The 13,859-nt window shown below is 34.1% G+C and overlaps 1 protein-coding gene across 8 annotated transcripts in view; it reads right to left on the bottom strand.

Annotated features, from left to right (window-relative positions):
• LOC128250767 (bone morphogenetic protein 1-like) overlaps positions 1-13,859 on the bottom strand; it is an 87,791-nt gene that overhangs the window by 57,619 nt on the left and 16,313 nt on the right. For all 8 annotated transcript variants that reach the window (XM_052976631.2, XM_052976644.2, XM_052976617.2 and 5 more), the window contains 7 exons: positions 13,638-13,701; positions 12,243-12,348; positions 10,004-10,086; positions 8,103-8,229; positions 6,012-6,143; positions 4,135-4,395; positions 2,151-2,324 (listed from right to left, as the gene is read on the bottom strand). In XM_052976631.2, the coding sequence (XP_052832591.2) occupies positions 2,151-2,324; positions 4,135-4,395; positions 6,012-6,143; positions 8,103-8,229; positions 10,004-10,086; positions 12,243-12,348; positions 13,638-13,701 (947 nt within the window). The remainder of the gene's footprint in view (positions 1-2,150; positions 2,325-4,134; positions 4,396-6,011; positions 6,144-8,102; positions 8,230-10,003; positions 10,087-12,242; positions 12,349-13,637; positions 13,702-13,859) is intronic.

Here is a 13,859-nt window from a genome sequence, read left to right as displayed (position 1 = left end):
ATCAAAAACGCGTACGTATATACGAAAGCATAAGAAATTCAGAAAGGTGGAAGTTATTATTATCAAAAAGTTTGTGATATAAGTTATACCACAGCGTCAATATCAATAAAAGAGTGGACATTTTCACTTCATTTCCACAACTGTTTTATCTATCCGCTTAGAATATGCATCTGAGTATATTTACTGATTTACGAGAAGCACTATCTATACTAGTGATTCTATTGTCAACGTTGTTGACGTTACTTAGTTGCTGAGAATAATATTGTAATACTGCCATTCTCTTCAGTTCAGAATTACTGAATTTATTATTATTTCTGTTACTAGGCGGCGTTTTGGTAGAGTTGTTAAAGTTTCGGGTAGAATGCTGCGCGGTAGTTAATCCAATTCTTTTAATTCAAATTCCACCGAGGAAAACTTTACTTTTCATTCTTACAAGGTAGGTTCAGGGTAATGGACTGGCAGAACTGTAAGAACGGTGGAATGGTTTCCTTACAGTAGTTGTTCCGGCACTTTATCTTCCGAGTTCAAATACTACTATAGCTGTGGAAACTTCGCTTGTTACCACAGAAAGAGATAAATATCTCGGTATCAAGATACGAAGAAAGGATGGCTCACCGGAAATACGGAGTGGTAACATTTCAAATAGTAATCGATACATTTCGAAATAATTTTCATAATTCGCCAAAATACATATGTGTGTGAACCAATATAAGTCAGTTTTTAAAAATACGATCTGCTAATTTCCTCAATTTCAAACGTTGTCACAGCTTATGAAAGTGCTTAACGATTCATCGAAGAAAATTAATTTCATTTTATCTCATTCCACTCGCCAATTTTCTGTGGAAACTTTTCGCTTGTTACCATAAAAAAGAGATAAATATCTCGGTATCAAGATACGAAGAAAAGATGACTGACCGAAAATTCGGACTTCATAAGACAAATATAGCAGATGATGTCTTGTGAAAACTGTTAGTTTATTAACACAAAATAGTGATAAATATTTCGTTATCAATGATACGCAGAAAAATGACTGAACTTAAATACAGACTTCAATGCAACAAAGAATATAGCAATGTGACAGTCTTGTGGAAACCTCGTTTGTTATCACAAAGGAGATAAATACTTCGATATCAAGATACCAAGATGAATAACTGCCCGGAAATACAGAATTCAATTGCAACAATCTTTTATCTGTTGGATTATATGTCCAAAATTTCGTTGTAGAAATTGTCATTCATCGGCAGTGAGTTATTATTCTTTTCGTTTTCTTCTTTTCGACTGGTGGTTCTCGTCTGACTGACTCGTAATTTCTCCCTTTGCGTCTCTCTAACTCGTTAAATACAGGTCATGACACAAGTTACGATGACACATCATGATACACGTCACGACAATAGGCTATTTGTCTGGTAGACTTAATACGCCGTCCAGTTTAAACACCACCACCTAAAATCTTGCGAGCCTTTAGTGGAGTTCACTCTACTGCAAGCATTCGAGTCAGGACCCCTGTTTGAGGAGACATTAAGCCGCCAGACTTAGTGACCCTAGTAAGAGTTGTCGGCGCTGTCACGTCTGACAAAAATTTAAAACTATCAATGCACATACATGGATTACTAATCAAAATAACCAGAATAAATATTTCGTAGTTTTTTAATTAACAGTAAATTACGAGAACCGTTGATAAAACTTGCGAAAAGTGTGCAATATTGATTTGTCATCATAAAATAAGCTGTTAAGGAAAGAAAGGGAAGCTGTAATGTTCTTACCTTTCCCGTGAGAGTCACAAGAACTCGAAACTATGTTGAGGAAGTACTTAGAACTTATCACCGATGTATGATAGCCGCCATAAAACATCTTTCATTTCTAATGATATAGTTTGAATTGAATTATTTATGATTGTCTTTTTAATATCATTATAGTTGATAGATTTATTAATAAACATTTAGTGATTTCACTCATCTATTCTTGTCCAAGAAATGTCATTTTATTGACGCTGAGTTATTTCTTGTTTATTTATTTTAATCTTTAGCATTTTCGAAGGTATTCTTTTGAAGATATCGTCAAATTGTTTAAAATGAAAGTAGATGCCCAATAAACAATAGTAGCTTCATTTTCTATTATTTGTCAATATAAATAATAAAGAAAGACCTTACCTTTTACGACTTGACAAACTTCATACAAGTTTGACATAAACAAGATAAACGGAATTGATATTGGTAGTTTTATCGGTTTTATTGCAGCACCGTCTTTCCGGCAACAATATCTATACGTTGTACTTCGATGTTTCTTATTAGACTGGTATATTTTCACGTATCCCTCCTGAAATTCTGAATCCATTAAAACAATTATAATAGACAAGTGTATATTTTGTGAAGGGAAATCAATTGAATTTATGGGACATATGATTTCCGTATGGTTATATGTTCGTAATGGGAATAATTGATAAATTACCTCTTTAAATAAAGAAATAAAATAGAAAGATAGTAAATCCTACAAGAAGAAACTCAGTATTTCTGGATTACTGTTTTATATTTCCATAAAGTTTAAATAGAAAATTGTCTCAATAGAACTCTATATGTACTGATAAAGATAATCATATGATACCATGTAGCAACATAGATAAGAAACGTAGCAAGAAATAGTTTAATGTATTTCTGTATGAAGTATCACACTTCGGAAATAAACCGAAAATCTTTCTGTGTAATTGAGTAGAAAAATTATTTTATATAGCTGAAACTCGTGCGAACTTGTTAGTTTTGTAGTAAGTCATAAAAGGCGGCAATATGACGTAATGGTCGTTTGCCCGAACAAGCAGAATTGTTGGTATCCCATTTGTTAAAATTACTGCCCATATACGAATTCTAAACTTTCGTCAAAGAAATGTTTCACGAAATACGTTTCTTAGAATTCAGATATGTATGTACGTATGTACAGTCCAAGGTCGACTTTGCCTTTTATCCTTTCGGGGTCGATAAAATAAGTACCAGTTGAGCGCTGGGATCGATATTTCAACTGAATCTGGCTAACCTCATATTTAGCTGTCTCTAAAATGTGTACAATGTTTAATGCCACATTATATAAATAAATTATCTCTAAAAAGGAAAAAGAAAGAAAATAATAGCCATAGCTGAAACAATTTTTATTGTAGATCAGTTAGTTTGATTGGGCTTGCGAGGGTGTAAACAACAGCAACAATTTTCAATTCCTTTCTGTATCATAAAACAGATTTCTTATTTAGGTACACTGACATTTTTATTGTTCAAATTGGCTTTAACCTAGAACTAGCATTTATTTTAATTCGATCTACGTGATGAAATAAAGCTGGGTTGACGCTTTAACATTATTTAAGTCATATCTTTCCTGTAGTTAATGTTCATTAACGTGATTCCGCCGAAGTCGACTCTGTCCTTCATCCTTTCGGGGTCGATAAAATAACTATCAACTGAACACTGGTATCGATGTAAACAAATTAGCTGCTTTCCCAAACCTGCTGGCCTTATGCCAAAATTTGAAGCCAAACTTCCTACTCGCTATGACTACAGCTCAGTGTCGATCCTAGTTGAAACCATATGATTTCATTTTCGCATCTGTTGCCCTTTAGAAGAATGTCAAGGACACTACAGTATCCAGTCCATTTCCCTTATATTTTGTGGCTTCGAGCAAATCGGCACAATTGACAGATATCAATTTCAATTTTGTTTGGAGCGTGTTTACGTTGTTGCTGTTGTTACTATTACCACGTAGTTCCGTGTCAGCTCAAATCAAGCCAGTTTATGGACCGAAATGTTTCAACCATGACATCTCCATCTAATTTTAGAACAGAGTATACTTACGGCTATATTACTTATTGTGTGATCTGAGGGGAATGAAGCCGGTATTTCTAGCAAATCGAGCAACCACCTAAGATGCTCTCTGGTTAGCCGATAAAGTTTTTTGTCAATTTTAGTGGATATAGTCAATAGGTGCATATTTTATATCTTCTGTTAATCCTAGCACTCAATACATTGTGCATGCAATAAAACAAAGTTCAAAAATAATTATACGAATTACTTATTATAAAGCTTTTAATAAGAAACAACTACTCAATTATCTATGACTAATCTTAACATTAACACTTACTTAATAATTAACACTTACTGTTTGGACAAGGTCCATTCTTCATTAGACAATAGGATCCAGCTTCCCAGTGGTTATTGCTGCTAGATTCATTAAACAAACAGAGTACTTCGCGGCTGTGACCCTCGAAAAAGAACTGAGATAAATGCGAAGATTTTCCTTTCTCTACGAAGCCATTTATGTAATGGTAAGAATTTTGTTTAACCCATTTCTTCCCTGGACATTTTGATCCGGCTCTGGGTAAAGCATAACTTCCAACCGGCCAGTCGATCCAAGATTTATCTGAGTTCAAAAATTGCAGAGAAAATATTAGTATAGAATTATCATGGGATGTTATAGCATTTTTAAGCGTAAAATGTGTCTAATAAAAAAAAAAGGCTACATCATTATCTTGAGTGATAAAATGAAGTACACTAAAGTAATCATAATCATTTGCTCCTTTTGACTAACAACAGCTGCTGTTGTTGTTCATCTTCTTCATCTTCTTCATTTTCATCTTCATCTTCAGATTCAGATGATTTCCATTTGAACTTAACTATAATTTACGTACGTTCCAGCTGTGACTATTTCATTTTCTTGTGCGACTAGGACTACACTTTCCGATGTGCTATTGATTGTTAAGACGCCGATGTGATTGAGTTTTATTCAAGAGACGTTTAGCTATTTCCAGCAATCCAGGCATCTGCATAGTGGACTCTTCTGTTGCTTAGTTTGTTTCATAAACGTGATTAGTAAGGGTGTTTAATAATATTAAAGCAAATGAAACTGAAATCATCTCATGCGCAACTTTAAAATACAATGTGCGTTTAAGTTGCATATGAACAGCACATGTTTGCGATATAATCTACATTGGTGCATGTTCAAAAGTAAGAGTAAGGAAGGTCATTAATTATTGTCTCAAGGGAGATAGGTCAAAGAGTTGTTCTTTTCCTCAAAGACATCTTAAAGCAATAAAGTAAAACAATAAATAATGTAATGAATATATGTGTGAGTGTGCGTATGTAACCGTTGCAGCATACCTCGCAATCATATATATTCTTTAATACGTTTCAACCCGAAGGCTGTGGCCATGTTGGAACATCGCATATATATATATATATATATATATATATATATATATATATATATATATATATATATATATATATACATATATATATATATACTTGAAGTGTTTGGGAAATTCCTTGATACAGATATAATATATATATATATATATATATATATATATATATATATATATATATATATATATATATATATATATATATATATATATATATATATATATATATATATATATATATATATATATGTATGTATGTATGTATATATACTTGAAGTGTTTGGGAAATTCCTTGATATAGTTATAATATTTGAAGAAAAGATTTTTTTCTCGTAGAGTTAAGATTGAGGAAAGAACCGTTTTAGACAGTTGAAAGGCACTAACCTTTGGGAAGATATTTCACAAAATGTGTGTGCCTTTTGCTTTTATAGATGTGCAAGCGCTTTCAGTTCTTAACGTTTTCAAGCACGTGTTATTACATATAGTGAAAATTGTTTTCAGTAAAATTGTTGTTTGACTATTTCCGGTTTAGTTTCGGACTCAGAAATCTGATGAAATATTCTTCTTTTGCCTTCCGGAGAAGGTCGTTCTCTTCATATATATATATATATATATATATATATATATATATATATATATATATACCGCCGCGTACAAAAGTATACATCCAAACACGTAGTACCATCTTGGCTAATCACATGGTTTATTGCATTGTATATATTGTGTATACCATGGTGAAAATAACTTTTATTAAAATTTTCAAATGAAACATAGTAATAACAAGGTGTTTTCTGACAACAGGTACATAATATTGAAATATATTTCAACAAACCTGGTCTGTATATTTTCGTGCAGTAAGTAGCAGGGTCTAAGCCGGTGGGACAGAAGCATTGGCAAATACCATCGATCATCACAACAAACCCATCATTGCGACATTTATGTCTAAAATAACGACACTGCTGTCCTGTAAAATACAATAGATTAAAAATATATATGTGTGTGTGTATATGAGTGTGTCTGTGTATGTATGTGTATGTATGTGTGCGTGTGTATGTTTGCGTGCATGTGTGTATAGTGTGTGTATTCGGTGTTTATGTTGAGTTTGTGCTCGTGTTTTTTTATGCGTATGTGTATGTAAGTGTGCGTGTGTCATCATAAGGCAGATCAATTATCGATAATTACCAATATGATTAATGTCAGGCTTCGAACTGACAGAAAATTGAAACCATCTTGAGATAAGTTTCCTGTACTTTGTGAACTAATTTCAAACCCCATCCAGAATAACTTGTTTTTTCTCATTCTAGGATCTATAACTACCAATCTAAGGTAGTGGAATTCTCTTAAAAGTTAGAATACGAGAAGAAATGCCTTGTGGTACCTGTTCCGGCCCGTTGCGGTTTCAGATAAAATTCCACCATGCCTTACTTGGGTGATAGAGTTAATCTGGTCTCCGCTTTAACAACACCATCAAGCGCCTTGGATACCTTCAACAGAGTCCATTCTGTAGCAAACAATCGGATCAGGTCTCCTATTGGAAGATATCCTCCTCCCTCCGACCCACAAATGTTGTAAACAATGTAAATGGTTTAATCAAATACTTGTCCTTTATTTCTTCAACGCCAGAGGAATGAAAGATAAAGCCTTCAACAGCAAAATTTGAATTCAGTGCATTAAGGGTCGCATGAATTCACCAATCGAATATATCTTATCTCATTCAAAGCCTGTTTTAATCATAAGAATGATATGTTTTGTAACTTGATGACTCATCAGATAAAAAGTTGACAGTAACTTAAATCTGATCAGATTATTTAAGTCATGTACGTCACCTGCCTCTAAGAGGTAATGACCCAGATGCAGCTTACTTTCAACGTTATTGAGATATTCAAAAAGATATATAGAGTGATCGATGGATTGATTCATTCACACATTCGAAATTCTATACACTTGCAAACATGATGGCTGTCCACTCGTCAAACGAGCATGACCATCGCTGACATGTGTCAGCAATGCCCGTGCGAGGGCTTTTAGTCGAGTGTGGCTTGCTAAACAACACAACGGCTATGACCAGCAGTGCCAGGAAGCACAGAGACAAGCAAAGTGCAAGATATCCGGCTCAGCAGAGTAGCCTCTTTTCATATACGAGTTGCCTTCTTATAGAGGAATGTCTTGAGAAAGACCAGAGATCCTGCATTCCCAGTGGATTTACTGCGCCCAAGGACACCAAACTGAGTATTTCTACGTCTTGGCGCATATTTACAGTGACAGACACACACACACACACACAGACGGACAGACGGACAGACAGACAGACAGACAGACAGACAGACAGACAGACAGACAGACAGATAGATAGATAGATAGATAGATAGATAGATAGATAGATAGATAGATAGATAGTTTAGTCTAGAATACATTTCACTAATTTCCACAAATCCTCTGAGACCAGCAAAGCTGATGTGGTTAACATTCCGCTTAAACCGTTACAAGTTGATGACTGCCTAAGGTGGAAGAAATGACTGGGAGTGTTTTTGTGAGTTCGGGACCTGGAGTTGCACTCAATATGGTTGATAAGAAGAGGATAGATGAGGGAACCTGATTTAAGTTTGCTCGAGAATTGGCTGCGAAGAGAAAAGAATCTTATAGTCGTAGTACAAAAGGTAGAGAGGGTAGAGGTTTTGGCCAGGGGTTAGCCTGCATTGATGAACAACTCCATGCCAATCAGTTGGCTACTGTTTCTCTGGATATAGTCTGATAAGTCAGTGTGCACAACTGCAGCAACGTCCCACATGCAGGAGCAGTACTACATAGAAACTGTCATATAGTAAGTTAGAAGTTGAGAAAAGAAAGGCATGTCTTATTATTCACGATGAAATACATAACACGTAATAAAATACATGTTGAAATACATTATAGGTATACCTACTGCGACAGTTGTATAAGTTATTAATGTCTTGAGCATCGTAGTCGCTCAACGTTTTGTGGTAATCGATTAAATAGAGCTGATCGGGATCAAGAACTTGATAAATATTTTTTTTTTCCTGTGAAAATGCCTGGTAAGAAAAGTATCAAGATTTAATAAATAGATATTGTATATAAATATATATAATATACATATTGTATATATATTGTATGAGTATACACATACATACACGCGCGCACGCGTGTGGTAAGGATGATTTTAGCAACACACATACATTAAGTATATGATATTGGTAATGTTTATATATATATATTGTAGAAATTGAACATACAAGTAGATGTACGACTGTCGCTGTTATGTTTTGAGTTCCTAATAGATCTTCATAATACGGATAGTTGTTACTTAATTTCTGCACTGAGTAGTATTACTAGCTACGAGCTACAGAGCAAATGTAGGAAAATAAGGATAATTTTAAGTTAACACACACACACAGACGCACACACACACATACACACACGCCCGCGCGCGCACACACGTGTGTGTGTATGTGTGTGTGTGTGTGTGTGTGTGTGTGTGTGTGTGTGCGTGTGTGTGCGTGTGTTAACTTAGATTTATCCTTATTTTCCTGCATTTGCTTTGTAGCTCATAACTAGTTATACTACTCAGTACAGAAGTTAACTATTCAGAAAGCAAACCGGATTATGAAAATCTATTAGGAGCTCTAAACATAATAGCAACAGTCGTACATTTACTTGTACGTTCAATTTCTACTATATATAGAACTTTACCAGTATCACATACTTAATGTGTGTTGTTAATGGCTTTTAAGCTGCGGTATTTCGTCCAGGAAAGGTCTCTTTAAAGACATATTGTGTTAAAAAAAATAACACAGTATACTTCAAACCTAGGCGAAACGTAATCGGTCCGGAAGTATACAAAAAGGTATGTATCGATTTTTTGTGGGTTTTCTATTCATCAGTGTCGTATACTCGCCTCACTTCCGAAACGAATCGAAATTGCTTGCTAAACCAATATACAGATATCGTAAAATCTATCTGCTGCTGAGTAAAAGTTCCGCGCAATTAGAAGAAAATTAAAATCTTGTTAGAATCGCTCAATAATGGCAGCATTATCAATATCACACACACACACACACACACACATATATATATATATATATATCATACACACACACACACACACACACATATATATATATATATCATACACACACACACACATACACACACATACATACATGCATACATATATATATATATATATATATATATATATATATATATATATATATATATATGGCAGAATTTATGAAGAAAACAACAGACGAAGACAGGTGGTGTAAACAACAAATGGATGTATTAGTTTAACGCTCGGGAATAAAGAAAGTCTTTGATGTTTCGAGCCTACGCTCTTCAACTGAAAGGAACACGGAAAGAAATAAGGAGAGAAACAAGGAGAAAAAATATATAAATGTAGTGGTCAGCGATCTAACGCTTTTAGTAGTTGTATTTGAATTCAACAAAAATGTGTTGAAAATAATCAAAAATTTGGGTAGTTTTACATTATTTCTTGCGAATTATTGGAATTTAATATATTTATGATTTAATTCTGGAAATAACAAACGCCTCACAAAGTTGTACTTGGTTTATTTAGTACACTATAGCGTTAATTATTTTCCAAAAAGTAGTTGGAACGGATTTCCAGCAGCTGTTTAAACTAAGACATGTGTAATGAAGTACCTTTTCCAAAAAATGTAACGAAAAGCCTATTGCCAATAGTAACGTAGACTCGTGCGTTGATAGATAAATACAGCATGCATCCGATCATTTCTCAGTTGCAAATGTATAAATATTTTAAATTATCATAAATAGAAACATTCTTACCATTGGCCCATAAAGCATCACAGACTGGAAGTCGAAATCACTCTTATCATGTGTGTTTTCAGACAACATCCTGTTTCGAAATTCTAAAAGAAACAAGTATTACAAGGAAGGTGTATATATTCTCCTCGAGTTATTCATACCTTTTCAACGCACTGATATAAAAAATATCATTCGGCGTTCAGATGATTCTATATTTTACGACTATTTACCGAACTAGTTTGCTTTGTGGGGTTTTAAAATACTGAAGTTTCCATATTGACAGCACTAGTATATTTACAATATGATACAGTTCCCACCGCTATACACTCAATTTTGATGGAGAAAATGTAACCTGATGTCAGGTAAGCATTGTAATAAAATCACTAATAACATGGGTATGGAGGCTTTTAGTTAAACAGTGAAATTAACATGTTTAATAAACAATTTTAATCAACAAAGATCACTCTCAAACTGAAGAAAAATATTATTAGCGTTTATAGCTTACGTCAATAAAGCCAAGAGGAGACAACTCCAAAATGGAAATTCATTAAAAATTTAATGTGTGGCTATGCAGTAGGTACTAAAACTATACTTCGCTGGGTAGATCTAAAAACGGTAAAACATCCAAAATGGTTACAGTACTTATCGAAATAATAACTCACTCCCCACTGCATAATCTCACTCAATGCTAAATCAATTTGGATCTCGGATTTGTTTCTCTAACTTTTCTTAACAACGATTATAATTATCGCTAATATTTTTTCACGTCGGGTATGTTTTCATTTTTTTTTTTTTCTGAAGCTAATAAAGAGCATAGTTATATGTTCTGTTCATAAATACAGTTAATCAGTAGATTTGAAACTATGTCACATATGTTAGCAATCCAGTACCCTAAAACATCTCTTATAATATATGTTGTGTTGAATTACACTTTGAAAGAGAAGCGATGATTAGGTAGAGTCATGAGCGTGTCGAACAAAATCCCATTTGGTATTTATTCCAGTTTTTTACATTCTAATTTCAAATATCACTGAGGTCAACTATTCCTTTTATCTTTTCGTGGTCAATAAAATAAAGTATCAGACAAGTACTGGAAGCGATGGTGTCAACTAATTCCTCGCCCCACAAATTTCAGGCTTTTACTTATGCAAAAAACAATTATCACAACCAGAAATTGGTTGGTTAACAGAAAAGTTAGGGCATTGGATAAAGTACCTTGTGGTATTTGATCTGGATCTTTACGTTCTGTGTCCCACCCCAGGTTAACTTTGCTTTCATCCATTCGAGACCCTTATAATCGACTAACATTTCTTCTCCTATGCTAGAAACAATTAAACACAAATAGAAAGCGTTAGATTGTCATAAGCGTTTGAGCATCGGGGAGAATGTCCCGCAGTATTTGTTCAGACTATGTACGTCTCGAGTTCAAATCTTACCGAGGTTAACTTTGACTTTCATCTTTCCAGGATCAATAAATGAAATTATTAATCAGTTACTGCCTATGTTAACAATGGCTATTACAAGCAGACGAGGTTAAACAGTAGGTTAAACCTCTTGGGATATTCAGTTTTTCCCTCTGCGTTCTGAGTTCAAATATCTATGATTATATCTACAGTTCGCAATATTCGCATACGTGTGATCGTCTCTTATCAAAAATTTTATGTTTATTATTTAATAATGATACCAAAACAAATAGATTTATAAATCTCATGTCAAAAACTTTTTGGAAAATTTTCAACATGTGCTCTGCCTGTATCCCTGCAAATTTCAAATCTCTCCTTAGCGTTGCGAAACACATTTTGAAGCATTTCAGGAGTTATCTCCTGCACTGCTAACTGAATGCGTTCTTTAAGTTCAGCTAAACTATTGCTCCTTCCTGGGAATGGAGGTAGAGAAAATAATTGCAGCCAAATTGAATCGTGGACAGATAAGCAGGATCCAACAGGAATAAATATCACGTTCTCCTTACCACACGTCATGAACGCTCATTTTCTCTCTCTCCGTCTTTTTTTTTTCTCTTTCCGTCTCACTCTTCGCCTTGTCCTCTTTTCCTCCTTTTTCTTTCTCTTCTCTTTCCTTTCAACTTATCACTTGAAAGCGTTGCAATTACATTCTCTCTACCTTACGTCATGGACGCTTCCTCCTCTCCTTTTCTCCTTCCCTGTTTTCTTTCTCTCTCTTTTTCTCTAATCACGTGAAAGCGCTACCGACAGGTTAAGTAACGTAATGACAAGCAGAATGTTATAAGATTCTTACTTACCACCTTGAATATTTTCGAACATCACTCGAATATAATTATCTCTGTCTTTTCGCTTATGTTCGTGTGCAAGACCAAGAATATGACCGAGCTCGTGTAAACATGTTTCCTGAGAGAAAAAAGAACAGGAAATTCTTGATGAAATCCCAACACAATATTATGAGTCAGGCCGATCCTTTTCCTTTTTTTTTTTTTTTTTTTTTCGTCTACAAAGCTATGTATTCAATATCTTTGTCTCTTTCCATTTATCTTTACTTATTGTTCGGGTTAAAACCTTATAGATATATTATTTAGTACAGTAGAGCGAGAATATAGAATACATATTTTTATCAAGAATGTTAATTTTTCGCTTCTAGAAAAACCACCATTTTCATTCAAAAATCATTAAATTACAGAATCTGACTATTTGTTTGTTCACAAACTTCACAGTGCACTCTGTATGTAGCACTTCTATGGCGTTAAGCGAATCGGAATCACATCTTCTGTTGGATAAAGCGCTAGTCTATTACAAATAAACTTCCCTATGAAAAGAAGTGAAATAAGCACTGAAAGGCAAGAACCTCCCAGAGACAACCCGTCTTTCCTAGAACTTCAGCCCTCTGGAATTCTCTTCCCACCAGTTTTGTTTTCTTTGTTTGTTTGTTTTGTTTTTTTTTCTTTATCCTGTTTTTGTCCTGTAACCATCAATCTGTAGTGCTCAAGGTAAACATTAGCCACACCAGTTTCACTAGACTGGAAAAGTATTCAGAATCCCTTCTATCCAACTAAAACTCCAATAATATTTAAAGTATGTAAGCAGCTGCTTACATTGGTGTAGTAAATATTGCTAGTTATCTACTTAGAACTCGATAAGTTTGTCCGTTGAGAATTACAGCCTTGAACATGAACACGAAACAAAACCATTGACAGTTTATGAAACAAAAAAGTAAATATATGTACTTTCTTGAATCAGCTCTGTCTGGGAAAATTCAGATGTCTTTATTCTTAATCACACCCTAACTTAGAGAATATAGATTTCAAAACTATTCTTATTCTATTTGCGCGTGTAAAGATTACAGTATATTTAGTTTACCAAACATCTCACCAGTTATGTTCTTCTTCTAACCCAACTGCCATACAAAATATGCTAGAAATGTCTTCCTTGGGGCAATGCCTATAAGCTTTATAAATCTTGGTACACTGTCACTGAGGATATATGAACACACGAGTCTTCAGTCCTCTTATAAAAAGCAGCAATTTCAACATTTCATTCTTAGCAAGTTGTTCTAGCAGACCCTCCAAGTGACACATCAATCTATTTCTAAAATACTATAGATTACATTCTTTTTTCTTAGAAGTTTCTAGTTATTATAATAAAACATTAAAATTCAAAAATTAAAATAATTTATTGATACTTACCGCACTGCAACAGCGAGCTGATCTTTGACTATTGAAAAAGCCGATCTGTGCAAAGCAGTTTTTACTTTGAAGTAAAAGAATGAATTCGTCAATTTAAGAATTAATAAGAATCAAATGTTAGCATTTTCTGATATGAGGAAATATAAAGGTATGTTATTCAGATATTTGCCTGTTAACGCCTATTACCTGAGATAGCTAAGCAGGTGACCAAACCCATCTCCT

This window comes from Octopus bimaculoides, chromosome 2 (genome assembly GCF_046866305.1).
Source record: "Octopus bimaculoides isolate indiv1 chromosome 2, ASM4686630v1, whole genome shotgun sequence".
Taxonomy (NCBI): Eukaryota; Metazoa; Mollusca; class Cephalopoda; order Octopoda; family Octopodidae; genus Octopus; species Octopus bimaculoides.
Note: the sequence above shows the minus strand (reverse complement) of the source record. Positions and strands in the feature narration are given on the sequence as shown.